Raw genomic sequence first — 26,216 nt, forward strand, 5'->3', positions numbered from 1 at the left:
TGGGATCCCAGCAAGTCCACTTGACTTTCAGCAGCGACATCGGTAGTTTGACCGCTTGCAAAGAGGAAGACATTCTGGCCCCCTACTGACTGTCCAGCCCGGAGAATGGAGATGCTGTGCCACCCAAAAAACTCAGTAGTGGATTCGGAGGAGGGGAAAAGGGGCCAGGGTAGCAGGTCCCTGAATGTCAGGTCCCCGCTTCCACTGTGGGCGAGCCTGGGGCGGGGACCTGAGAACTCTGTGAGTGCCCGGAGACTCAGCTGGCCGCCAGAGGCAGAGGGGCGGTTCTCACACTGGGGCTTGTCCACCAGGCTGCCCCAGGGTCTCTGAGGTTAGACAGAGAGCCAGGCCATGCTTCTGGAGATCTGAGTTCTAGTCTCCTGCCTTGACCTGAGCAAGTCACCTGCCTGTCTGGACCATCTGTAAAATGAAGAATTGTACAGAGAAATGGAGAAAGTAAGACTTTGGCATCAGGCCCACTTGGCTCAAATCTTGCCATCTTGATGGCCTTGGGCAAGTTACTTAATCCCTCTGGGCCTAACTCCCTTATTGGTAAAATGGAAATAATAATAATGCCAAAGGGATAGGGTTGTTGTAAGGGTTAAGTGAGAAAATGAATGTAACGTGTTGAGCACAGGATGGCTTGCATGGCAGGAGTGTTCAGTAAACGTCGGCTGGTGTTATTTGTTGAGCGCCTTCCCTGGGCTGGGCGCTGGGGATACAGAGAAGTAAAACTCAGTGTAGGGAACAGGAAGACACAGAAACAAATAATCCTGAAACATGACAGAAGGCAATCTGCACAAACCCTGTGAAGAAGGTATTTGTATCCCCATTTTGCAGCTGGGGAAATTGGGCTCCGTGGAGATGAAGTGACTTTCCCCAGCGCACACACAGACAGTTATCTACATAGATGAGGAGTCGTCTCTGTTCTCCAGGGCCTTATAAGGTTGGCGCAGGGACTCCACAAAGAGCTGGGGAAGTGATAGGGTGAGGGTTCCCCAGATCGGGAAGGCCTTGGGTGCTCAGATGGGTTTGGGTTGGACCCTGCAGGCACCGGAGCCAGTCAGTTCTTCCTCTGTATTGTCTCTAGTCCATCCACTCTCTCTATCCCCATGACCGTCGTCCAGTCCTGGCTCTTTCCCACTCTCTTGGATGGCTGCAACGGCCTTCTCACTGGTCTCACTCCCATTCCGGCCACCTCCAGTTTCTTCTAACAAAGTGAACTTTCTAAGACAGATATTTGCCCACATTGTTCCCCTGCTTAGCACCTTCAGTAGTTCCCTGTCACCCCAGGATGAAACCCAAGTCCCTTAAAAAGCCTACAGGGCCCTGTGGAATGGGTCCCATGCCTGACCCTCCAGCAGCATCATGTTCCGATTCTGTGTACTTCTTGCCAGAGTATACACACGCACATGTGCACACACACACATACACACTGCACCCAAACCATGCTGAACTCAGCTCCTCTGCCACCTCAAGGCCTTTGCACATGCTGTCCCCGCTGCCTGGAAAACTCCCCCTGTTTTCTCAGTGTAGGCATTGGCTCCCTCCCAGAGCTAAGCCACATCTTCCTGCTGTGGTCTGCCACAGTCCTTGTGCTTTTCCCCACCGCCACATTTGCACTGCTGTGTTGAAATCATCTTTTTGCTCATCTCTTTTCCCCCAGATTGTAAACTCCTCCAGGGCAGAACTGAGTCTCTCCTGCTCCCTCTCCCCACTCAGGGCTTGGTGCACAGTAGGCACTCGGAATACTTGTTGAATGAATCAGGGGATGAAGGCTGAGTATCTTCCTCCTCCTGCCTCCCTCTGAGGTGAATGCCAGGACCCCCAGGTGCGATGATGGCCAGAGCTATTGAGACAGCGGAAACCGTTCTGGGAGTGAGGGATGGTGCGGCTGGCACTCAGCGCTTCCAGCTGATGCTCGAGCTTTAAGAACGGATGTTTGTGGCAATTCTGATTATGCTCCAGTTTTTGAAATGAGTCATGTTGGTGATGGCCATCCCACCCGTTGGGACTGAGTCCATTTAGTGAGAATTAATTACAGATGAGCAGCCAGCTTGCAGAGCAGTTACTGTCCAAGCTCCCTGGAGGGTGATGCAAATGTGACCGTCAGTCTCGTCTTTGCTTGGTCCTTCCTTCTCTCTCTCCCTTGCTCCCCCTCTTTCTGTGGGGCTCTGGGTCTGGGCATCACAGTGACTCGATTCTGGTCTTGACTCCCCTGTGACTTACTCCCCTTTTCTGTTAAGTAAGGGTCCTGCTATCAGTCAATCAGCAAGCGTTATAAAATTCTCTGTGTCACAAACTCTGCTGGACTTTAGAAATAGCAGGAAACAAAACAGAACTGGCCCTGTTCTGAAGATGTCATATCTAAAATATGGTCATAACTGCCATGGGAATAGCGCTCTACAGTTTACAAGGCAGTTTTAGATATGAGGCCTTATGCTACACTTGGTGGTACTGTTAGCCCCACTTTACAGATGAGGAAACTGAGGCTCAGCTTGCCCACGGTCACGCAGCTACCCTTACGGTGCAGCTGGGCTTGGCCCTGGCACAGAGCTGAGGAGAGGGTGCACTGCAAGCCCCTGTCAACCAGTGGCCCAAGTAAGAGAGATTCTGGTGCTTGTCAGGATGTTTTCTTTCTCTCTCTGGGATGCCAGGGCTGAGAAGACCCTGCAGGGCTGGGGGCTGCAGCCTAAACATGGGGACTCACAGGAAAGAGGAGGAGGGCCCTCCTGCCCCATGTCAGCAGAGAAAGTGGCACTTGAGGTTCGGAAGGACCCCCGTGCCCCAGAGCCGGCCGTGGGCAGAAAGAAGACCTGTCCCTCTGGCTGCCCTCCCGGCCCAAGTGTGCTCTCACTGTAGTTCCCCTCCTCTACCCTCCAAACTGTGCTTTCAGGAAGGGCCGGGTCGCTCAGGCTCTGTGAGGTTCGGTTTCTAATTACGGCTCAAGCGTGTGGGCTCCACGTGAGGACGCACGTGCCTCAGCCCAGAGAATCCGTTCATCAGTTCAGGATTCAGTCCCGAAGAGTTTCTGAGCCTAGTGAGGGCGCTGCAGGTTTCCGCAGACCTGCCAGTTGCACCAGACTGGGGCTGGGGAGGGCTGGGGAGGGGTGGCTGCAGGCAGGAACCAGCTGGTCCTCCGTCCTCGGGACTGCAGGCCAGCGTGGGCCACCCTCCCCTTGTCCTCCCTGCGGTTCCCGGCAGAGCAGGTTGCGGCTACAGGAGGTCAGCACCAGACAGGATGAGGTGTTCAGGAAGTGGAGACCTTTCTAGCCTCCACATCTGCTGTCCCCTGTCTGGCAGCGTGGGCGGCCTCTTTACAGATGTTCCGGGGGCAGAGCACGGGGTGGCTCCCTCATCTCTGCCTCATGTTCCTTGTCTCCCTCTCTCCCTCCCTTCTCCCCTCCTAATCTCCTTTATCATTTTTCTTTTTCCCTCTTTCCGTTTCTCTGTCCCTGTCCCACCACCCTGCCTTTTTTCCTATTCCTCTCCTGTCACCTCTACCCCCCCCCACCCCCCCATACTCTTTTACTGGGAGGGAGGAGACCATAAGGGCTTCCTGGAGGAAGGGCTGCCCATCCTCTCAGCACTTTCCCGTTTCAGGTCTCTGTATAAAGACACCTTTCTAGTGGTAAAAACTATTCAGCAATGGAATTAACTGTCTTGTCCAGTAATGAGTTCCCTGTCAGGGAGGCGATCAAGCAGGCAGAGTGATCGTCCTTTCTGAATGTTGTAAAGGTGACTTGACCTTCCTGATTTGGGCTGGACCGCATGACTTTGATGTTCCCGATGCGCCTTGCTCCGCAGGTCAGGGTAGTTTCAGGATAGTCCTTGCATTTAAAACTATAGAACTGGACCTCATGTAAGAGCAAGTGTATTTGAAAATCAAATATTTTTGTTGTGAGGAAGAAGTCTTACATTCTTTGTAATTTTAATGTGTACTAACCTTATTTTAATTTTTAAAGTAATTGATCATGGTACAGAAGTTTTAGAAAACAGAGATAAGAAGGAAAAAAATCATTCCTAATTCCATATCCTGAAACAGCCACTGTTTGCAGTTTATTCCATTTCCTTTTAGCCTTTTTCTTCGTTCATTTTTTATGCAGCTGCGTTAGGGTGGGAAAACAGCTTTGTGCCTCTTCTTGATTTCTTAGCACTACAACAGGAATATTTGTACACAGTCAGCTCGTCACCATTTCTAGGACTGCTTGCCACACCGTGGAGGGCGTGCCTGTGATTCCTTTAGACTTTGCTTTCAAACAACACAGCACGTGAACCTCTTCAAAGAGGGCTAACTGTAATACAAGAGCTTCTGTTTCTTCACAGAAGGAATTACTCAGCTTCTCAGCCCTCTTGTAGAGTTTGGGCAGCCCCCAAGTCCCCCTAGGCAGGGGGAGGAAGGAGCCTTTAAGCCCTGTGAGCCCTACTCTGTGCCTGCAGTTGTCAGGTCTCCTTGGGCGTCAGTTGCCTGTGGTCACCAGGTGCGTGTTCCCACCCTGGTTTTACAGGTGAGGTTGCTGGGTCTGCAGACGCTGCCTCAGGCCCACGCTGCCTGTGTGTAGGTCAGGGCTCCAGGGCCGCAGGGGAAACTGCCAAGGAGGACTGTGGGTAATGGGCCAATTGGGATTTCAGGATTTCCACGAAGCCGTCCTGAGAGCCTTGGATGAGATGGACCAAGAGGGCCAGGACGTGTCGGCCAGGGAAGAGCTGAGGCGCAGCCTGAGTGAGCTCCCAGCGATCCATGACCTGCACCAGGGGATCCTGGAGGAGCTGGAGGAGAGGCTGCTGAACTGGTGAGCGTTCCCCAGATTCCTGCCCGACTTCTGTTGTGTTGGAGGGTGGGGCGAGGGGTCCAGAACCCAACTGCATGAAATGGTGTCTCCATTTGACTGCTGGGGAAGCTGAGGCACAGAGATGTTAGGTCATTTGCCTGAAGTAAAGCATGTGTGGGAGGGTTGAGCTGGGATCCCCATCCAGGGACGTGACTCCAGCAGTCACCCTCTAACACTGTGCCGACTGGTCACAAGGCTGAGTTCTCGCCATCCCGTCTCCCTCTTGGCTGCAGGGAAGGCCAGCAGAAGGTGGCCGATGTCTTCCTGGCCCGGGAAGAGGGGTTTGACCACCACGCCACCCACATCTTGCAGTTCGACAGGTCCCTGAGTCTGCTCAGTGAGCACTGCCTCCACTCCCCCCAGCTGGCAGCTGCCGTCCGAGAATTTGAGGTGGGTCCCCTGGTCCTCTGAGAACCTGCTCGAAGGATGCAGGGGTCGGGTGGGTATCAAGGGGCCTAATGCAAATCAGGGTTTCTAGGTGGGTCTGAGGCTGATGGGCAGAGGGGAAGACCTGGCTGGGGGAAGAGAGGGTGACCCAGCAGGGGGGAGAACCCAGAACCCAGAACATCCCCTGTTGAGTGATCAGTGACAACTTGGTGAGCCCCAGCCATGGGGGGTTTAGTGGTCATTCTCCTATCCCAGTAGAAAAGCACAAAGCAAGCTGAGACCCTAGCGATGGGAGTGACCAACAAATGGCCACCAACTGGGGATCCAGTTATTGGGCAGAAAGATGGGCGGCTTTTTTCTGTTACTAACGCTAGATGCAAAGCAGGGGCTGGGAGAGGCTTATTGCTGACTGTAGCACAGACTGTGAGCCTGAAGGCATGACCTGTCGCAGCGGGGCGGCGCTATCTGGGGGGCCCTCCTGGAGGAGGGGAACCTGGTTTTGGAGATGGGGAGAAGCTCAGCTTGGCCAGGAAGAGGTATGGAGGGGATAGTGTGTGTGGGGTGCCGTGAGCCCGGTGCCCGGCGGCAGGGGTCTCTGATGGGGGTTTGTCATTCCCTCTCGGGAGCAGCGGAGCCTGCAGGGAGGCGGCCAGCACGTGAAGCACCGGCTGCTCCGGGTGGTCCAGCGCCTCTTCCAGTACCAAGTGCTCCTCACAGGTGGGCCCCCGGGCAGTCTCGGGCACGGAGGGGCGCGGGGGGCGGCACCTGAGGAGGGCGGGGGTGACGGGCAAGGTGTAGGACCACGGTCTCCCCTCCTGGCTGGAAGGGGCGGAGAATTGCTCTCAGTTCCTGCGTCTCCAGAGGTGCCAGACCCTGCCGCCACCTCTCCCCCAGCTGAGCTTTGGACCCCTGCTGCCAGCTTGGACACGTCGTCACGCCAGCGGCCGCCTCCTGTGTCTTCCTGCAGCCCCTCCTGTCCTAAGACAAAACTCAACAGCTCCTCCCGCTCTGCGTTTTTCTCCCGTCTCAGCACGTGTCCTCTCATTTCACTTAAGCTGCCTTGTCACCACAGCCCTCCTTGTGGCCCAACCAGTGGACATCTGCCTGGACCTGCTGGCCGTCTCTGTGACGTTGCCAGTCGCTACTTCCTGATTCTCAAATCCCCTTCCTCCCAGCGCTCCTGTAATAGTCCTCTCCCGTCTCCCCCCACCTCTCTGACGGCTCCTCCTCCGTGTCTGCTGACGGCCTCTCTTCCTCCACCGTCCTGTAAATGTCAGTGTTCCTCAGGGCTCAGGCCTAGTCCACTTTCCTTCCCTCTCCACACACTCTGCCCGGGGAATGTCATCCCCTCCCCTACCTCCACCTGCCAGAAACACCCACACCTCTGTCCTGAGCTCCACACCGTTTGCCCAACTGCCTTCCAAATGGACAGAGACCCCTGCCTGCGGAACCGATGTTCCAATGGGGGAGGCAGACACGCACACGTCGAGATATGCATGTGGCGCATGCAGGTGGTGACCAAGCCTGTAAGAAAAATACGTTAGAGCCAGGGGACAGAGAATTCATTCATCTAATTCAAATGTTTATTGAGCGTTGACTGTCCCAGGCCCTGTGGTAGATGCTGGAGACAGAGCAGTGATTAAACAGGAAAGCTCTCTGACACGTGGAGCGTACACTCTCACAAACAAACAGAGAAATAAAAACATCATATGCACTGAGAAGAGCTCTGAGGAAAACAAAGCAGGTTTGAGGGGGAGGGGAACAGGGCTCTGTGTTAGCTCCAGTGCTCAGGGAAGACCTCTCTGAGGAGGTAACACTGAATGGAGAGCTCAGTGAAGGGAGGACGTGAGCCATAGGAAGATCTGGAAGAAGAGAGTGCCAGGTAGAGGGAAGAGTGAATGCAAAGGCCCTGGGGTAGGAACTAGCTTGACATGTTCAAGAGAGAGCGAGAATGCCAGGGATGCCATAAGGAGTGAGATGGAGAGGGGCCAGCCCACACAGAGACTTGTGGGTACAAATATCTTAAGGGTTTAACGTCACACTCTCCTGGCGTGATGGTCACGTCTGTCTCCCCCCAGTAGACTGTGTGCCTTTTGAAGGCAGGGTTTGACTTCGTCCATGTCTGTATCCTGAAGGCATAGCACAGTACCAGGCCCACGGCAGACACTCAGTAGACGTTAGTTGAATGAGTGAGTGACCAGCAGTGGTGGCAGTGATGCTGATGGTGGACCCGGGACCTGGTTTTGTGCTAGTGTGGTGTTGTGATGGGGCTAACAGGAGAGAGAGTGGACACCCCATTCTTCTGGAACTTTTCTTCCATCTCTGGAGTGAGGAGGGCTCCTGTTGTGGCCAGCAGGCCTCACCAGGGCACGCTGACTCCTGGCTCTCGTTCTGCCTGCAGACTATCTGAATAACCTTTGCCCGGACTCGCCCGAGTATGATAACACGCAAGGTAAGTCCCGCGTGAACCTGGAGGAAGGGGACATGTTCCTGTTTCGGCCCCACTCTCCCAACTCTGGGCTCGACAGCAGTTCCCAGGCCCAGGATGTAGCCCCCGTCCTGCCAGCTGGGGGGGCAGTGGACGTGAAGCCCCCAGGGCTTCTGAGATGATTCCCCCTCGTCCTCAGCCCTGGGGACTCCCTGGGACGGGCTGATGTTCCGTCGGAGGAGGAGGAGGGGGTGAGCGGAATTTGGTGATGGGAGGTGCTGCCAGGTCTAAAACCCTCACCGCAGTCTCCCTGCCTCCTGCCAGTTCTGTGTGGCTGACCCTGCATGCAACCTGCCGGGGCAGTCCCTATTTTAACATAGTCAGTTCTCAGCCAGGGGAACTGAGGCACAGAGTGGACAGGTCACTGTCAAGGGCACTTAGGCAGTAGTGGCAAAGCTGGGATTTGGCCTGTGACCTGACCCAGCCACGGGAACAATTGATGCCACCCGTATACAAGGCCCTGAAACTGCAGTGACCTCAGGGGCAGGGGCGGGGGCAGTGGATGGGGAAGGGGCGGGCACAGTGGCACTAGACTGGCCGTCCCCAGATGGCCCAGCTCTCTGCCCTCTTTCCCTCAGGTGCACTGACCCTCATCTCGAAAGTCACAGACCGCGCCAACGACAGCATGGAGCAAGGGGTAAGTCTGGGCCCTGGGCGCCTTCCCTCGGGTGCGGGTTCCAGGAGCCCCTCCATCCTGCCCAGGCCTGCCTTGCGATGCTGCACTTCTCGGGGCAGCTGCAGGCAACCATCTTTCTTGCAAAGAGCGTTGGGTTCTGGCCCTGACACTAGTTGTGTGACCTTGGATTCTGTGTGTCCCTCTCTGGGCCTCGTCGCTCGAACAATAAGAGAAGCTACAGTCTTGTCCATAAGCAGTGCTCCGACTGTGGGCTGAGCCTGCCTGCATCAGCTCCGGGAGTGCTTTGTAAACTACAGATTCTTAGGCACACCTTAGGTCTTCCCAGTCGGAATTCCCAGGGCTAGGGTCCAGAAATGTGCGTTTTTAACAAGCATCCCAGGTAACTGTTATGCCCACGAAAGTTTAAGAACCGCTCATCTACAAGAATACATGAGCTGGTTCTGACAGGGTGTGACTCTCTGTTTGTTAGACACTGATCAGAGGTTTCCTGGGTTTCTGCCTCGGATGGCCAGCTTTATTCCCCATCCCAACTCTATTCCGTTGGTTACCACTGTTACTTGTGTCCATGTATTTTCTGCTGCACTGAGTTGTAAATATGCTAGAGCTTTGTGTTGAGAATGATTCTGAGGCTGAGTCCTAGCTCAGTGATCAGTTAGTGATGTCTTCTACAGGCAGAGAGGGGAGTGAGGGTAGTATATGTCCTGAGCAGCTGCTCAGCTTTGCTGTGGCAGGTACACTGAGTGCTCTTAGTGAGTCATCCACAGGTGGAAGGGGAAGGGAAGTAACATCTGTGGGACACCTGCTGTGTGTCAGGTCTTGTGTTGGGGACTGGAGATACAGAGAGAAGACATCATCCCAGTCCTTGAGGAAATCACAGCTTAGTGGAGCAGTAAATCTGTGGACAGGAAGAACCATGATAAATATCGTGAGGGAGAGATTAAATGCTAACAAGGTTCAGAGAAGGGGACATCCCTTCCACCTGGGGTTGAAGAAGAGATGACATGGGAGGTGCCCCTGGAGGGAGGACCTGTGCATGTGCCAGGAATGTGGAGGCAGAAAAGGTGCCAGAAGAGGGCCCGGCCTGGGCAAAGACATGGAGATGGGAAAGTGTAGGACGTGTTAGAGTTCAGAGCATCATCAGCGTGGCTGGGGACGCGGAGTGGGAACAGGGCAGCTGAGGTGGGACAAGAGTCTGGGGAGGGAGGTCAGGGCACCTGGTAGACGGGGTGGGCTCAGGGTGGAGGCCTGAGCCAGCTGAGTGTGAAAATCAGGGTAGGTCAAACTGTCGTTGTCCTCGAGTCCTCCTTCCCGTCTGATGTCCGTGAGCTCTTTGTCATTTTGGCATCTTACAAGTACATGAAGTTTCCCTCAATGCAGCTGAAAAGCAGAGGTGCTCTCAGCTCCAGCGCCCCATCCTGACACAGCAGCAGATGGGCTGGGGTCTTTACACGTCCCTTTAGCCAGGGATGCCTCTGCTACCAAAAAGTAAAGCGAGTCAGGAAGGGCTGTGTCTTCTCAGTGAGCTCCTGCACACAGCGCCCTTGTGTAGGAGCGACCGGAGTCGGCGACAGCCAGATGCCCTCCTGGCTTCTCCAGGGCCGAGGTTGGGTGCTGCCCCAAGAAGCACAGGCTGGCGGTTGTCTCTCTAGCTGCCTGGACAGCCGCCCTGGGCCCGCTCTGGACCAGCGGCCCCCGCCCCGTGCTTGCTTGGATCCAGCTAGCACTCTGCCTGGGCCATGAACAGGCGAGTCCAGATAAGCCTGCCCCCGAGGCAGAGCTCTGTGGCCGTGAGTGTCCCTGAGGGACGGGTCGGGGCTCTGCCTCTCCCTCCTGATGGCCACCACCCAGCTCAGGCCTCATTACCTCCCAACCCCGGCCATTCCGTTCTCCATCTGGCAGCCAGAATGATCCTATGAAAATATGTCTGATGAGACCATTCCTCCTTTTCCCAAAGCTTTCCATGCCTCCACATTGCCTTCAGTAGAATCTGGAAAGTACTTACTGTGAAGACTAGAGAAGGCTTCCTGGAGGCGGCAGCGTCCACTTGGGCTTTATGCTCACATCAAACCATTGCCACAACTCCTCACAAAGGTAGCTAAGCCGGAGGTATGATTTCTAGGAAGAGCCGGATCCCACGACCCCGCTGATCCAAAATAGGGCCCACGTATCTACCAAACACCTGGTCTGAAACACTACCATTAAGCTCATTGGAATAAAGTACTGACAGCCAAGCCAAGTGGTCAATCCGTTGTGAGAGCAGCCTGTTAACAGAAAACTATTAGGTGACCAGAGAAGCTTCAGGAAGCATGATTCTAAGAGCTGAGACCCAGGAAAGCCCTCCCCTCCTGTTAGCCTCACATTGTGATGAAGGGCGGGGAATAAGTGGAGGAGTCCCGTAGACAGGATGGGAAAAGTCTTGGAAGTGGGAAATTTGGGAAGGGGTGTAGCAGATTCCCACGCAGCTTCCTCACTCATCGTGATCACAGCTGCCCCTCGTGAGTGCTGGGCCATACCAGATGAGCTCCTCTAATCCTCAAGGGAAGTAATGTCAGCCCAGTTTCACCGGTAAGGAAACTGAGGCCTGAAGAGATGAATTGCTTTGCCCTGCATCACTCAGCTCTCAGCATGAGAGCTGGATTTGAACGCACGCCTTCTTAACCACCAGGCCAAAAACTTCCCTTGTTTTTGATGACCTTGACAATTTTGAGGAATACTGGCAAGGTCTGTTGTAGGATGCCTCTCTGTTGGGATTTTCTCATGATTAGACTGGGTGTATGATTTGCGGGGAAGATCACAGAAGTAAAGTACCGCTTTCGTCGCCTCGTATGAAGTGTATGAACCAGCAACATGATTTATGGCTGTTGATGTGGACCTTGATCACTTGGCTGAGGTAGTGCTTGTCAGGTTTCTCCACAGTAAATTTACATACGCGCACACCCACCGCCTTGTCCATCCTCTTTGGAAGAAAGTCACTATGCACAGCCCATACTCGAGGGCAGACTATCTACCTAAATTATTTGGGATTCTTCCACATGGGAGATTTGTCTCTTCTCACTCATTTAGTAATGAATTCACTCATTATAAATAATCATTTGTATCAGTAAGGATTCGTGGATATTTGTTTTATGCTTTGGGTCATAATCCCATATGGCTTTATTTATTTTATTTCTCAAATTGTTTCCACTTTGGCCATTGGGAGCCCTTTCGTTTGGTTCCTGTACCCCATCACATACCCTCATCAATATGGGTTTGGGAATTTTTTGTTTGTTTTTGGGGTTTTTTGGGTTTTTTTTGTGAGGAGGATTTGCCCTGAGCTGACATCTGTTGCCAATCCTCCTTTTTTTTCCCCCCTTGAGGAAGATTAGCCCTGAGTAACATCTGTCCCAGTCTTCCTGGACTTTGTATGTGGAATACCTCCACAGCATGGCTGATGAGTGGAGTCAGTCCACACCCAGGATCTAAACCTGCGAACCCCGGGCCACCAAAGCAGAGTGCACAGAACTTTAACTGCTCAACCATGGGGCCAGCCCCTATTTTTTCGCTTTTTGAACACTTCCTTACTTTCTGGCAGTACAAGATGCTCTAGGCTCATCTTATATATTCCCTGCCCCAGTCTTAGAACGTGATTTCTCCAAGGAGCTCTGGTTCCTTTAATTGGATAATGGTGTTAGAAACCAAGATCTGGGCACTAGGTGTGCTCATTGCTATTGGCGTACCATTTCTTTTAGGTCATCTTAGCTGACAGAACAAAGACATATATGTGTATGTGATAATCATCTATATACTCGTATCTATAAATTTTCTGTACGTAACCATCTATATCTTTATTAAGCTAAATGTGAGTTCTTTCTTACATCTCCACTTCTAATCGTCACCACATGGATCATTCCAGCCTCCTACTCTGCTTATCTGTAAATTTCCACTCCGACAGTGAGACATCTGGCTCCCAGCACCCACCATCCATTTACTTAATTGGTCAATTTACCTTCATTGTTGAGAGAGATTTTTCCTGGGCATGGAAATCTGGGTGGACTGATTTTTTCTTTTAGTACTTTAAAGATGTCACTCCACTGTCTTAGGGCTTGCATAATTTCTGATAAGAAATCTGCTGTAATGTTTATATTTATCCTTTTTATGTAATGTGTCCCTTTTTTCTGGCTGCCTTCAAGATCTCTTTACATTTGACTTTTGGAAGTTTGACTATGATATCTAAACATGCATGGGGTTTTTTTGGAGGGGCGGTATTTTTTCCATTGTGATTCTCAAGCTTCCTGGATCTTTGTTGTCATTCACTGATTTTGGAAAATTCTCTTGGATGCTCTTTTCTTCCCTTTCTCCCCATACTCTTTTCTCTTTGTGTTTCAGTTTGGATAATCTCTACTTATCTGTCTCTGAGTTCATTAATTGTTTCCTCAGCTGGGTTAAATTTGCTGCTAGGCCTGTCAAAAGAATTCTTCATTTCTGATATCATACTTTTTATTTTTAGCATTTCTGTTTGACTCTCTTGTCTAGTTTCCATCTCTGCTGAAATTCTCCATCTGTTCCTGCATGCTGTCCACCTTTTCCACCAGCTTCTTTAACATAAGAATCATAGTTACTCTGAAGTCCCTGTCTGATGGTTCCAATGTCTGTGTCACCTTTCATTCTGGATTTGTTGAATGCTTTATCTCTTGCAAGTGAGTTGGGGTTTTTTCTTGTTTGTTTCTCGTGTGTTTCTCGTAATGTTTGGTGGAATGCCAGACGTTAAGTGTAGAAGAACCTGCAGAGACTGGGGGCATGGTGTGCACCCCCAGAAGTGGGCGTCCTCTTTTCTGTCATGCCACTCATGTGGGGAGTGGAGGTGAGTCAGTCCAGTCAGTAGTTGAGCTGAGCTTGGGTTCTGTTGTCACTGTCATGACCTTCAGTGCCCCCTGTCTTCATGCTCCTCCAGAAGGGGCTGCCATTACCTGGTGCTGTTTGTGGGGCCGCAGTGCCAGAGAGTTTTCTCGTGTTTCTGCCCCATCCTCAGCTTTCAGCAGTCCCTGCACCACAGAAGGGATCTCTCTGCATGTTCTTGCCCTGTCTTGGAGGTACACTCCTGTTTCCTGTTCCTCAGTGCTAGCCTCGTAAGTCCCAGCTCTCCTGACAAGCCTCAGTCTTCAGCAGGGCCTGCTTGCTAGGCTCTCTCAGCATTCCTGCCCCTCCCCTGCATGGCAGCCAAATTCTGCCTTGTGTCTGCGACATGTCTTAGACAGGTTTCTGCTTTATATTGGTACACAATCCTGGGCCTGAAGGGTTACACCTCCCCCTCTCCTGGGGGCAGACAGCTTCTGCTTCTGCCCTTTCCCCAGAAGCAGTGGGTGGATCTTTGCCTGGGCTCTGGGAGTGGGAGGGTTCTTGGCCTCCCCTAGTGGCTGAAGATTTTGTGCACGAGAGAGGGGCCTGAGGAAGTGGGCCGAGTTTTGTGCCAGCCCCTCCAGTGACAGCCTGAACACCTTCACCACTCAGGGGGGCTCTTTCTGGCCCCCACCCTACCCCTAGTCTTCCTTGTGAGCACCCAGCAGAAACTCTTGGAAAAAAGCTTGCAAGTGACTGCAGATGTCACCTGTGTCTGGGGCTCCTTGCTATTCTAAGCTGTCCCAGCAGCCCACACTTGACCTTTAAGAATCCATTAACATTTTAGCTGCGTTCTTCCTACCCGCCTCTGTGCAGACCACCCGTCCTCCTGTGTGTTGCCGGGGTGCAGCAGTTGGTCCATCTCATGTCTCCACAGAGGGGCTGGTCAGTCTTCAGAAATCGGTTCGGTTAGTTGCCTTGTGACTTTAGCTCTCCAGTAGATGTAAGAAAAGTTATGATTTTGTAGAATATCTGTTTTTTTTCTCACTGTTAGGGTGGGGGCATTGTTCTCTTGCAGCTTTCTACATCATAAGCAGAAATGAAATGACTATTATGCATTTCCACTATGTAGGATTTTATGCCCAAAACTATGGACAGTGTAAAGGCCTTTTCAAGGTGATTTCTCTACCCACGCTTTTCACCTTCATAGGTAACTTTAGAACCTGACGCTACATAAGGTTCAGGGGGCACCCACCCCATGGGGTGAGGGCTTGTTATTTCTATGCATGCTGGGCAGAGGGGAGGGAGGCATGTCACTTACCTATTGTGGGTAACCCAGTGAGGGCCCGACAAGGAGCTCCCAGGCACACTTATTATAACGTCCAGGAGCACGGACTTGCTTTCTCCCCAGGTGGTGCGTTTTCTTGGTTACTCTCCCTCAGAGGCCCCATCCTGGGATGCCAGCCCAGAGAGACAGTCTGGCCTTGGGCATCTGTTCCCTCTGAGTTACTGATGTCTGGATGCTCCAAGCCTTATGGGGGACACAGGCTTAGGGTAGGAGTGGTGGGCCAGAGAGCACAGTGAGGCTGAGTGACCATCCCTGTGGCACACAGAAAGATGGTAGGGTCAGATCCCAGGCCCAGAGGGACTAGCCTGATTATGGGCAGTCCACACACTTGGCACCCTGCAGACCCAGGCTCAGGTCCCAATCCTGCCACTGACAGGAGGTCAGATTTTGGGCAAGGCCTTACTGGGCTCCGGTTTCCTCCTCTGAAGCGGAAGCAATGCCACCCCTTACAGAAGAGATAAGACCCCTTGAAGGGGCCTTGACTGTCTCCCGCTTACCCTGCTCCTGCCCACAGGAAAACCTGCAGAAGCTGGTCCACATTGAGCACAGCGTTCGAGGCCAAGGGGATCTCCTCCAGCCAGGAAGGGTGAGTGCCACTGTCGCCGTGGGCAGGGGCAGAGGGCGGCCTGGCAGGCAGGCGGGCGAGGCTCTGATAAGCCCATTGTTCAGCTGGGCTGGCCCCAGACAGGCCTGGCTGCAGGTGCTGTTTACCCTCGGGGGGAGGGTGGGCAGGGCGTGGGCTCTGCTGGACTCGCGGGGCCCACAGGCGGCCTCCCTGGGCTTTTCTGCTCTCAGGGTCCTTAAAGAAGCAGTGCAGAAGTGGGTTCAGTGTCCCCTGTGTTCTTCTCTCCTCTCAGAAGAAGATGCCAAGTATTTATAGCTCAGTCCAGTGTCACTGGGAAATCAGGAAAACCCTCTCTCAAGAGCCCCAGCAAAGCAGCTTAAAAATAATGTTTTTCAGGAGACAGATTTACCCACTTTTAAGCTTCCAAATAGAAAACATACAACTCAGGTCAAAAATAGTCAAGTGTGGGGGCTGGCCCCGTGGCTGAGTGGTTAAGTTCACGTGCTCTGCTTCAGCAGCTCTGGCTCCCCCATTTTGGATCCTGGGCGTGAAGCTATGCACCGCTCATCAGGCCGTGCTGTGGCGGTGTCCCACATAGAAGAACTAGAATGACCTACAACTAGGATATACAACTATGTACAGGGGTTCTAGGGAGAAGAAAAATATAGTCAAATATGTTTTTTACTTGTTGCAGTCCATGAGGGACAAGAGACAAAGCAATGAGAGACTGTGCTCAGGAGACTTTCCTCAAAATTAGCAGGGATCTCACTGCTCTGAGATTCTGTAAAGTCACACTTTGTGTTTTGGCCTGAGTCATCACTTTAGTAAATATTTATTAAACATCTGTTTGCATCCTCCAGAATTCAGGGGGCTGTAGCAACTGTTCACAGGTCTTCAGCTGTGTTAGCAAACCTTCAGAGGCTCTGTTCTGAATGGCCTGCTCATGCCAGCAAACCAGGGAGGGAGTCATTGTTTGGACCACTCTGGCCACGACAGTGGCGGGCGGTTGGTGTAGTTCCAGGTGGAGCACTCCTGAAAGGCCGAGATGCCTGTCTTCAGAGCTGCTCTAGCAAACGCGGAGCATCTCTTAGGCTACGAGTTCACCCATGAGCTGCTCTCTGGTGCTCTAGGAGGCGTCCTAATTTAAGTTTCCCCCTCAAAGGCCTCCCCCCACCCTTCTCTAGGGCAGTAGAAGGCATCAGCCTGACCACCGAGGTCTGCTTCTCTCCCCACAGGAGTTTCTGAAGGAAGGGACCCTGATGAAAGTAACGGGGAAGAACAGACGCCCCCGGCACCTGTTTCTGGTAAGTTCCTGTCCCCAAACCAGGCCCCGGGCCTGGCGAGTTCATGCGGTTGGCTGCGGCCAGCATTCAAGGAAGCTGGAAGCGGGGGAGGGCTAGAGCAGGCCTGAGTCTTCATGACGAGGACCATGCTGGACAGCTGAGCTTTCCAGAAGGCTGAGAGCTTCCCCTCGGAAACCACAGCCTGTCCCTCATTTATTATCCGAGTGACTGGGAATGGGATGTTGCCGAAGTTCAATTACCCACGTCCCCGTCTTAGACGTCCTAAAACTGGGAAGTCCTTAAATGGGGAATGACTGTCCCACCGCCTTACCTAACGCGACAGAAATCTGAGACCCAGGAAGGAGCGCCACTTGGCCAGATCTCCCAGGAGGCTGGTGCCTGAGGCCCGGAAAGGATCCGGGGTTGGGACCCCAGTCCAGCACTGCCTCCACTGTGCACAGGACGGAGTATAATGCACATTTTTGATGATTTGCAGCCACAGTCTGGAATCCCAGGGCGTGTCCAGGCCTGGGGTATAGGAACGTCACCGTCGGCGGCTGTGGAGCTACAAGCAGCTCTTTGCCCCAATCTGGCAACCCCCTGTGTTGTTTTGCCTCTTATGTTCTTTTGTCTGCTGGGCATCATTTTTCCCTCTGCTCCCTCACCCCTTGTCGCCGTGCATCGGGGCTGCCCCTGACAGCCTCCTTGCACTTTGTTAGAATTGCATGTGAAGAGACAGTCAGTAGGCTTGAGTAAGTGTCTGCGAACTCTGTCCCAGCCACTCACTGAGCGTCGCCTGTGTGCCGCGCACGGGAAGCAGAGAGGTAGAAGTCACACGCTCTGCCTTCAACCTGCAGCGTCGGCTGTAAATACTGAGTTATGAGAATGAGGTGGCATCTCAGGGCTGTGGAAGCGAAGAGGAGGGTCCGGGGAGTCAGGGAACAAGATGACAGCAGCAGCAGCAGCTGACATTTGAGTGTTTACTGGTGCTACACGCCGTGCTCAGCGTTTTGTGTTTTCCCTGGAGAAAATGATACCTGAGTTACACCCAGAAGGAAGGATAGGAGTTTGTCAGGGGGAGGAAGGGAGGGCATTTCAGGAGTAGGCACAGCATAAGAAAGGATGGGCGTGAGAGGCGTGGTGTTGAAAGGACCTCAGTGAGCCTCTCGAAATCCTCAGCTGCAGACGGGCCCTTCCACTCGTGAGTCGGGTCTCTGCTGCGCCCCAAATAGACCCAGCCCTTGAGGGGCCGCTTAGGGCTGAATTCCAAAGACAGCGAGTGTACTGAGTAGAGAAGTCCCAGGCCTGGCGACAAAGTAGAGTCTCTGGCTGCCTGTGGGGTTTGCTGGGCCTCCATGGCTGGTGTCCCGAGGCCTCAGCCCAGCCTCAGAGGGTGCCCCCTCCCTGCGTGGAGCACAGGGTGAACCAAGTTCAGAGTCTGTCCTCCCTCCTAACAGCCAGCTGGTCCCTCCCCTGAGGACCCCTCACCCTCACTCAGTGCAAGAGAGCAGATCCCCGGGGCCTTTGAGAGGGATGTGAGAGCCGGCAGTGGACGGTTCAGATTTGAGTTCTCAGGAGGGTCTCAGAGCCCCTCCAGATGCTTGAGTCCCTTTCTCTAGATAGGCTTTTTTACTGTCTCTGGTGACATCTTTCATTCTTCAGCAATCATCTGCCTCCTTCTGTGTGCCAGCATCTGTGCTGGTGTGTAGATGTGACCCCTGGCCTGTCGTGGATCTCAGAATCTGGGGGGGGAAGCCATCCCTTGTTCTGTGTCAATTAGAGTCCAAATACTTGAAAACTCTTTCTCTCGAGAAGAAGTCCATACCCTTGATTTAGGGGCGTCTGTGTGGTAATGAGCCAGACTGAGCTGGTCGATCCCGCCCGGACGCTCGGCCTCTCTGTACCTTAGACAAGTCACAGATGCGTCCAAGGCTCGGGTTTCCCACCAGGAGAGTGGAAATACTGGGTGGTCTGGGGAATTAAATGAGGGGACTTATGTGCCCGGCACACAGAAGCAGCTTCTTTGCTAACAGTTTCCTCCCTTCCCTCTGACAATTGCCCCATGGGACACGGGTCCTCCCTCTGCCTAGACCTGCAGAGTTGTCAGCTCCATCTGCCCCACACAGCCCTGTGGAGAGATGGAGCCTGCGAGTGGGTCCCTTGAGTCCTTTCTTCTCCAGGGTGAAAAAGGGAGGTTGTCCAGGATGGCGATGAGGAGCACGGGCCTTGGGGTCAGACAGACTGGATTCACATCCCAGCTCTTGACACTTCCTGGCTATGAGCCCCGTGGCACGTGCCCTCCGAGCCTCAGTGCCCTTGTCTTTGCAGTGGGGGTGATAGTCCCTCCTGTAAGTGAGGGAACGTGTACAGCAGCAGCTGGAGCACAGGGAGCTCCATCTTGGTCCCCCAGCCATTCCCCACCTGGCCACCCCCTCTGGCCATGCCCTGCTTGTCCCTATGCCTCTCACAGGGACCTTGAATGCAGACACAGCATCGTGATCTTCCCCGGTCTGCCCACACCCAGCCTCTTGCCTCCTCTGTCCTCACCTCTTCCCTCCGACACCGGGCTCTCTGAGAACCGCCCTTCTCTGCCCTGCTACCCCTTCAAGCAGTGCTCAAGTGTCACCTCTTGTGGAAGCCTCCTGCACCCCCCACCCCACCCCCCGCGCCATGCTCTCTCCGGCATCTAGTATGGCCCTTCATCGTGGCCCCTCTCTCAGTCACGATGATAAGCCCAGGTCTCTCCGATTTCCGTCATGATGAGTCCACAGGCTCCCCAGGATCCCAAGCTGGGTCCCCTTCTTGTCTGTGTCTCTTCTCTCAGCACAGCACCTTCCACTGAGCAGGTGTCAATAAATATCTGCTGGAGGGATAGAGGAGAGGAGGATGGACAGACAGTTCCTGAGGCAGGGGGCGCCATGGCCAACACACCTGAGGATTTTCCTTCCTCATAAGGTGCCAGTTTCATAAAATAGCCTTAACTGCAGAACAGAGTCAGGGCGTCTGCTCACCAGCGCACGAGGGACTCAGTGATGCTGTGGAGAGGTTGCCACCGTGGCTCAAGCAGTGGGTGGGGCTGCCCACTGGTGGCTCATTATTGTGAGAAATTCCCCCTTACTCCTCCTTGAAGAATTCCTCTTCCTTCCTCCACATCCGGGTTGTAAAACATGGCTTTGAAGAGGAGAGGAGAACCACGGGCAGTTAGGAGGCAGCCTGGTCCTGAACCGCTCATAAAACCTCAGGGTGCTGGGGCCCGGCCCCGTGGCCCAGTGGTTAAGTTCATGTGCTCCGCTGCGGCGGCCCAGAGTTTCGCTGGTTCGGATCCTGGGCGTGGACATGGCACTGCTCATCAGGCCATGCTGAGGTGGCATCCCACATAGCACAACCAGAGACACAGCTAGAATATACAACTATGTACCGGGGGGATTTGGGGAGATAAAGCAGAAAAAGAAAAGCAAAAAAGATTGGCAACAGTTTCTAGCTCAGGTGCCAATCTTTAAAGAAAAAAAAAACCTCAGGGTGCTAATTGGCAGTTGACACGGCAGAGGTGCTCGAGGGGTAGCCACAAAAAGGCCGGGACTGCTCTGGTGAGTGGCCCAGGCCGGTCCCCAGGGTGGGCAGGCTTTGTGCTGGGGTTGGTCACTGTCCCCAGGTAGGGCCAGGCCTCACTGTGTGGCCACCCCCACCACACCACACCTGAGCATGCCAGAGGCACCACCCTGGCTCTGCCACCTGTAAGCTTTGGGACCTCAGGCAGGTTGACTAGCCTGTCTGTGCCTCGGTTTCTCCGTGATATGGGGATGATGATGATAATGCCTGCCTAATGGGATTGTTGGGGGCCTGAACTGACATCATTCCTGTCAGGGGCTTAGCCCAGCGCCTGGCGCAGAGTGAGTCTCCGGTGGCTGGCAGCTCTTGTCCTCATTAGGAGGGCAGAGCTGGAAGGGGCTGGGAGGCTGCCCTAACCGGGGCTCAGCCTGCTGCCTGGGTTTGCTAATAAGGTCTGCTGGAACAGAGACTCATGTGTTTTTTGTGGCTTGTCTGGGGCTGCTTCGGGGCCACAACGGCTGAGCTGAGGAGCTGCGACAGAGACTGTATGGCCCACAAAGCCCTAAATTTTTCCTCTCTAGCCCTTTACAGAAACGTTTTTTCTAGCCTGGTTTACTCCAACTCCAGTTGGAGACAGCGAGGCCCGGAGAGAAGGCACAGCGGCCCAGCGTGCCAGGTCTCCTGCCCTGCTCGAGCTAGGCTGTCCGGGTCCCAGGAAGAGCTGGGGGCGGGAAAGCTCCTCCGTTCTGTTGCCGCAGCCGACTGCCTACAGGGAGAGGAGGTGTTCACTGGGAGTTCTCGCTCCGTTTCAGACCCTCGGCTGTCTCGTCCTGCTCAGTCCTCACGGTGCCCCTAGTTTACGCTGGCTCCCGTCCACGGAGGGCTCACTGGGGGCCTTTCTCTCTCAGCGTCCCTAAGAAGTAGGGTCCGAGGTGGCCCCCGCTTCACAGGTGAGCAGGCTGAGGCTCAGAGAGGGAAACGGCCTGTGCATAGTCACACAGCTGCTACAGAGCAGGGTCGGGATTGACAGCCCACCGCACCACCCGGAGCGCCACATCCTCCTTTAAACTTTAAACATTTTAGCCAAACACGAGTTGTCTCCTAAGAAGGCGAAGTAACTTTTATTACGTTTCTTCCTGTCTGCCCTGCATGGAGGCAGGGAGCTTCACTTATTCATTCAACAAATATTAATCGAGCATCTGCTACGTCACTAGAGGTACAGCGGTGAATGGGACCCACCAATTCCCTGTCCCCCAGGAGCTTCCTCCCTTCTTCCCTCCATGCCTCCCTTAACTACACTTGACCGAGTCTTCATTTACCTGGAGTAAAATACATCAATCTTAGCGAACACGTCAGTGCATATTGACAGATGCCTGTCATCATGTAACCACCACCTGGGTCAAGATACAGAATGTTTCCAGCCCCCCAGAAAGTTCCCCTGTGCCCTTGGCAGTCGCTTTCCCCGCCCCTGCCCCAGGCAACCGCTGGCCTGATTTCCGTCACTACAGATTGGTCTCGCCCTTTCTGGTACTCTGCGTAAATGCCATCAAGTGGCCCATCCTCCTCAGTGTCTGGCTTCTTTCATTCAGCATAGTTTTGAGATTCATCCGTGTCATCGTGTGTGTCACTGGTTCCTTCCTTTTGGTGGCTATGTGTTATTCCACAGTGTGGACGTACCACAGTGTTTATTCCTATACCTGTTGACAGACATTTGGGTGGTTTCCACTTTTCGGCTCTTAGGAGTAAAGCCTCTGTGAACGTTCCAGTACTTGACTTTTTGTGAGCATCTGCATTTATTCCTCTTGAGCATCTCCCTGGAAGGGGGATTGTGGGAAAGGGCTCACGTTTTAGCCCAGTGTGGTTCTGCTCTTCTGGGGGAGTCTCTGGAGAGCACAGTGCTCTGCATCCGGTGCTCAGTGATCCTACAGGACAGAAGCCCGGCGCAGCCTTCTGGGGCCAAGACACGTCTGACAGGGTTTGCCTCTCCCCAGATGAGCGATGTGCTCCTGTACACCTATCCCCAGAAGGACGGGAAGTACCGGCTGAAGAACACATTGGCTGTGGCCAACATGAAGGTAAATGCCTGGTGCTAGGCAGCCTGGGTGGGCGGTTGGGGAGAAGGGAGACCCCAGGGGAGGAGGAGACAGCCTCCCTGCTTCTAGGAGCTCACAGGAAGAGGAAGCCCCCAGGAAATGGGGCTATATTGTGGGTTACAGCAGGATTGCACTGTAGGTGGTCCAGGGAGAAGGGAGGGTGACGCTGGGCTTCCTGGAGGAGGGGGCTAAGTTCCTTAGAGGGGATGATATTTGGACAGATGGGGAAAGGAGAGAGAAGGGCGTCCTAGGAGGAGGAAAACGCATAAAGAAAGGCTTGGAGGAGGGAGCAAGCACGTGTTCAGTAAATTTTTTTAAATCATGGTAAAATATACATAATATAAAATTTACCATTTTAACCATTTTTAAGTATACAATTCAGTGGCATAAAGTACATTCACATTGTTGTGCAACCATCACCACCATCCATCTCTAGAACTTTTTCATCTTCCCAAACCAAAACTCTGTCCCCTTTAAACACCAACTCCTCTTTCCTTCCTCCCCCCAGCTCCTGGCAACCCCCACCCTACTTTCTGCCTCTATGACTTTGACTACTCTAGATATTTCATATAAGTGCAATCGTACAGTGTTTGTCTTTTTGGAACTGGCCTATTTCGTGTAGCATAATGTCCTCAAAGTTCATCCATGTTGTCGCATGTGTCAGAATTTCCTTCCAGTTTAAGACTGAATAATATCCCATTGTATGGATAGACCACATCTTGCTTATCCATTTATCTGTTGATGGACATTTGGGTTGCTTCCACCTTTTGGCTATTGTGAATAATGCTGTTATGAACATGAGTATACAGATATTTGTTTGAGTGACAAATATTTCTTAAATGTAAGAGAAATGTCAGCCCAGCTGGACAGTCTCCTGGGTGAGGCCAGAGAGACAGGAAGTGGGCTTGGTCATGTGTGGTCCAGCTCAGTGTAACTTCATCCTAAATGCAGGGGCAGTTGGGAGCTGATTGGGATTCTTGAGGTCTGAATGAGCAGGAGGTTTGAGGAAATTAATTCTGGCAGAGTGTGGGGATGGGAGGGGAGGGGAACCCTGAAGTGGGAGAACGGAGCAGTAGGTTGCATCATTTCTGAGGGCAGCGGAAGTGAGGACGGTGGGGGAGAGCTGTGAGAGGCCTTGGAAGGGCCTCCCTGGCTCCCAGAGGCTCTTTTATAGGAGAAAGGGGCAGAAGGAAGCACCTTTCTCAGCAGGGGGGTTTGTTCTCTTTTTGAACCAAAGGTTCCACTGAGGAGCCAGTTACAGAAGGCCGTGAGAGAGAGAGGCCAGAGTGGGCACTCGCCCAGCACCAAAGTACTCCTGGAGGCTGGGCCCTGAGAGGGATGCCACTCAGCCTGACTCGGGGTAGGCAGGTAACCAAGGGCCGCGGAGTCTGAGTTGGCAGCCAGGCTGCCAGCACACACACATGTGCGAGCACATGTGTACACACACACACACGCACACACACACAGCATCTGCCATCACAGAAAGGTTTGCCTGATGAGGAAACTCAGGCCCAGAGAGGGGCAGGGAGAGGACCAGGAGAAGAATCCAGTCTGTGGTTGCCCCTCCCTGCCCCGACCCTGAGGGCCGCTGTTGGTTTTCCAGGTCAGCCGCCCTGTGATGGAGAAGGTGCCCTACGCTCTAAAGATCGAGACTGCTGAGTCCTGCCTGATTCTGTCTGCGAGGTATGGGGCGGCGGGAAGGAGGGCGGGTCTGGAGGGTAAAGGGGCAGGATTTTAAAGGTGGGAAAGTTTGGAATAACAAATACTGAATGTGTCATCATTTTTATTTTGGTATCCTTCTGGATCAAAGGACTGTTTTTCTTCTCAGTGTTTCTTAACCATTTTTATTTAACAGACTGCCTTGAGAATCCGATAAAACTGTGACTTCTCTCCCCAGAAAAAACATACATGCGCATAAAATTTTACGTGAAACTTCAGGGGTTTCTAGAGCACGCTGTTTAAATAGAACAGTAACAGCATCTCACGGTTGTAAAGCCCTCCTGATCCCGGGTCTTTGCAGCGATGTGAGAGGTGAGGGCGCGTGAAGAAGGCACTGTGCACTGGGGTTCACTGAGGCTCTGCCCTGAGGCTCTCGTGTCCGGGGAGTGAGGGAAAGCAGCATCATTCAGCTTTCCCTGCTGTGCGTGTGGCCTCTCCATCCGCAATGCCTGTGCCTTCTGAGGGAGCCCTCACCGCTGGCTTTAGGCAGCTGGCTTCAAGGGCTCATGAACCGAACTGGGAGGCGTGGCTCCTGCCAGGGGCCGCTCTGGGCCTGGTGGGGGTGGGACAGTGTTCCTAGGCTTGTCTTCCCTCTCAGCTAACATGTGACACTGGGGTGGCAGCCGTGCCCTTTTGTGGGGTGGTGGTTCTGGGCATGAAAGAGGATGCACGCACACGGATGCACATGCTCTCTTGTACCTGCATGTGCTCACTGGGCGTTTATTAGCTGCTCCTCGCTGCCAGGTCCTGGGCTGAGGACACAAGCAGTTTAAATCCTGATTTGCTTGGGAGGAGCGTACGTTATGGGTGGGAGAGTGGTGACTGGTTAGAAAGCAGAGCATAACTGCTGTAATAATTAACAGTAGTGATGACAAGGGTAACACCTGCCAGGTCTCGGGCACATCCTCTGACCCTCATCACCATCTTGGAGGTGGGGCTTGCAGCCCCTGCCACTCATGGGGACTTGAGGCCTAGAGAGAGGTCACACAGCTACATGAGGCAGAACTGGAGTTCAAACGCGGTACTGGGTGGCCCAGAGCTCTTATCCACTGCTACCTACCGCCTGAGGGGGTAGAAGAAGCCTTGGAAATTCCAGGGAGTGACCCACCCATCTAGGGGATTGAGGGAGGGCTTCCCGGAGGAGGTGACACCTGGGTGCAGTTCCATGGCCTCTCCTCTCCTTAAAGTCAGGGGCCTGAGGACACTCAGGGCATGGTTTCTGTTTACCCAACTGTGAGGCCTTGAGGAACCACTGTCACTGACAAGCCAGTCACCTTCCTGCCAGCCCACATACTTCACGCTGAAGCTTCCCGCGGACAGCAAGAACTATACATCTCCTTTTTAGGGACATGGCATCTGGCTGCCCGCCCCACTCCCTCCCTCCTAGGTCAGACTGGTCCCTTCTCCCTTGCCACAGGGGCACACTTACTGCGGGGTGGGAGCGCCACCTAGTGGGCACTGTGAGAATGTCCCCCCCGCTGCCCCTCTGGGACAGCTCCCAGCCCAGGCATGGCTCTCACCACTCAGGAAACCCCACCAGGCACAGAGCGGTTTGGGAAGTTGACTTATTGGATGAGTGAGTGTCTGGAAAGTTACGTGGGAAAATGAGGAGGAAGGTGGAGAGACTGGGACATTGATCTTTGCCAGCTGCCATCCATCCCCCTAGCGCCCAATGGTACTTAACCCTCCGCTCCGCCAGGCCATCCCTCCTAAAGGGTGGGGCCCCCTGAGCCTCCTGACACCCCTTGCTTTTGCACAGTGCTTTGCCTCATCCCACACGTCATCTCATCCCCACAGCAGCACTGGAGTTAGAGGAATAGTGTCGATTCGCCATGTTGTGGGGGAAGGAGCAGTGTCCTGGCCACCCTGCTAGTAGATGGAGGTGCTGGGCTGTGAGCCTCGGCCCATCTGGCAGGTGGCCCAGTGCTTGCTGGTGGGATTCAGACACTGAGAGAGGCTCAGGTGTGGCGGAGGGGGCAGGGGCAGCGGGACCTGGGCCACCCTGAGAAGTCAGGAAGCAGAGCCCTGGAGCATGCGCGCTCACTCCAGCTCCTGCCCACAGCTCTTGTGCGGAGCGGGACGAGTGGCACGGCTGTCTGAGCAGAGCTCTCCCCGAGGACTACAAGGCCCAAGCGCTGGCTGCCTTCCACCACAGCGTGGAGGTGAGTGGGGGTCCTGGGACCTGCCTGACACTGCCTCACAGCCCTGGGTTTCCTTGGGCAGGCCCCGCACACCCAGGAGGCTCACAGCTCCTCCTGTCAGGGGACTGGCTGCTCCTCCTCCCTTCCATACGCTCCTGCCAGCTCAGGGGCCGTCACTGTGCAAACCGGACTACAGCACCTCCGGTTGGCTGTTTCTAACCCAAGACTAGCATCCTGGAGGATGCAGGGGGTGGTATAGATTAGAGTCCACCCCACCCCACACATACACACCCCATACAGGGAAGAGGGTGCCCATCTAGCCAGTCTCCTGGCCACACTGCTCACCCAAATCCTTTGCT

At 53.8% G+C, this 26,216-nt stretch overlaps 1 protein-coding gene across 1 annotated transcript in view; it reads left to right on the forward strand.

The window, feature by feature from the left end:
- The window catches only part of FGD5 (FYVE, RhoGEF and PH domain containing 5), a 110,677-nt gene that overhangs the window by 73,215 nt on the left and 11,246 nt on the right, over positions 1–26,216 (forward strand). Inside the window, exons 6-15 of the mRNA XM_023619913.2 lie at positions 4,633–4,793; positions 5,066–5,222; positions 5,849–5,936; positions 7,621–7,671; positions 8,286–8,344; positions 15,022–15,093; positions 16,308–16,376; positions 21,896–21,979; positions 23,601–23,680; positions 25,779–25,878. Coding sequence (XP_023475681.2) covers positions 4,633–4,793; positions 5,066–5,222; positions 5,849–5,936; positions 7,621–7,671; positions 8,286–8,344; positions 15,022–15,093; positions 16,308–16,376; positions 21,896–21,979; positions 23,601–23,680; positions 25,779–25,878 — 921 coding nt within the window. The remainder of the gene's footprint in view (positions 1–4,632; positions 4,794–5,065; positions 5,223–5,848; positions 5,937–7,620; positions 7,672–8,285; positions 8,345–15,021; positions 15,094–16,307; positions 16,377–21,895; positions 21,980–23,600; positions 23,681–25,778; positions 25,879–26,216) is intronic.

This window comes from Equus caballus, chromosome 16 (genome assembly GCF_041296265.1).
Source record: "Equus caballus isolate H_3958 breed thoroughbred chromosome 16, TB-T2T, whole genome shotgun sequence".
Classification (NCBI taxonomy): domain Eukaryota; kingdom Metazoa; phylum Chordata; class Mammalia; order Perissodactyla; family Equidae; genus Equus; species Equus caballus.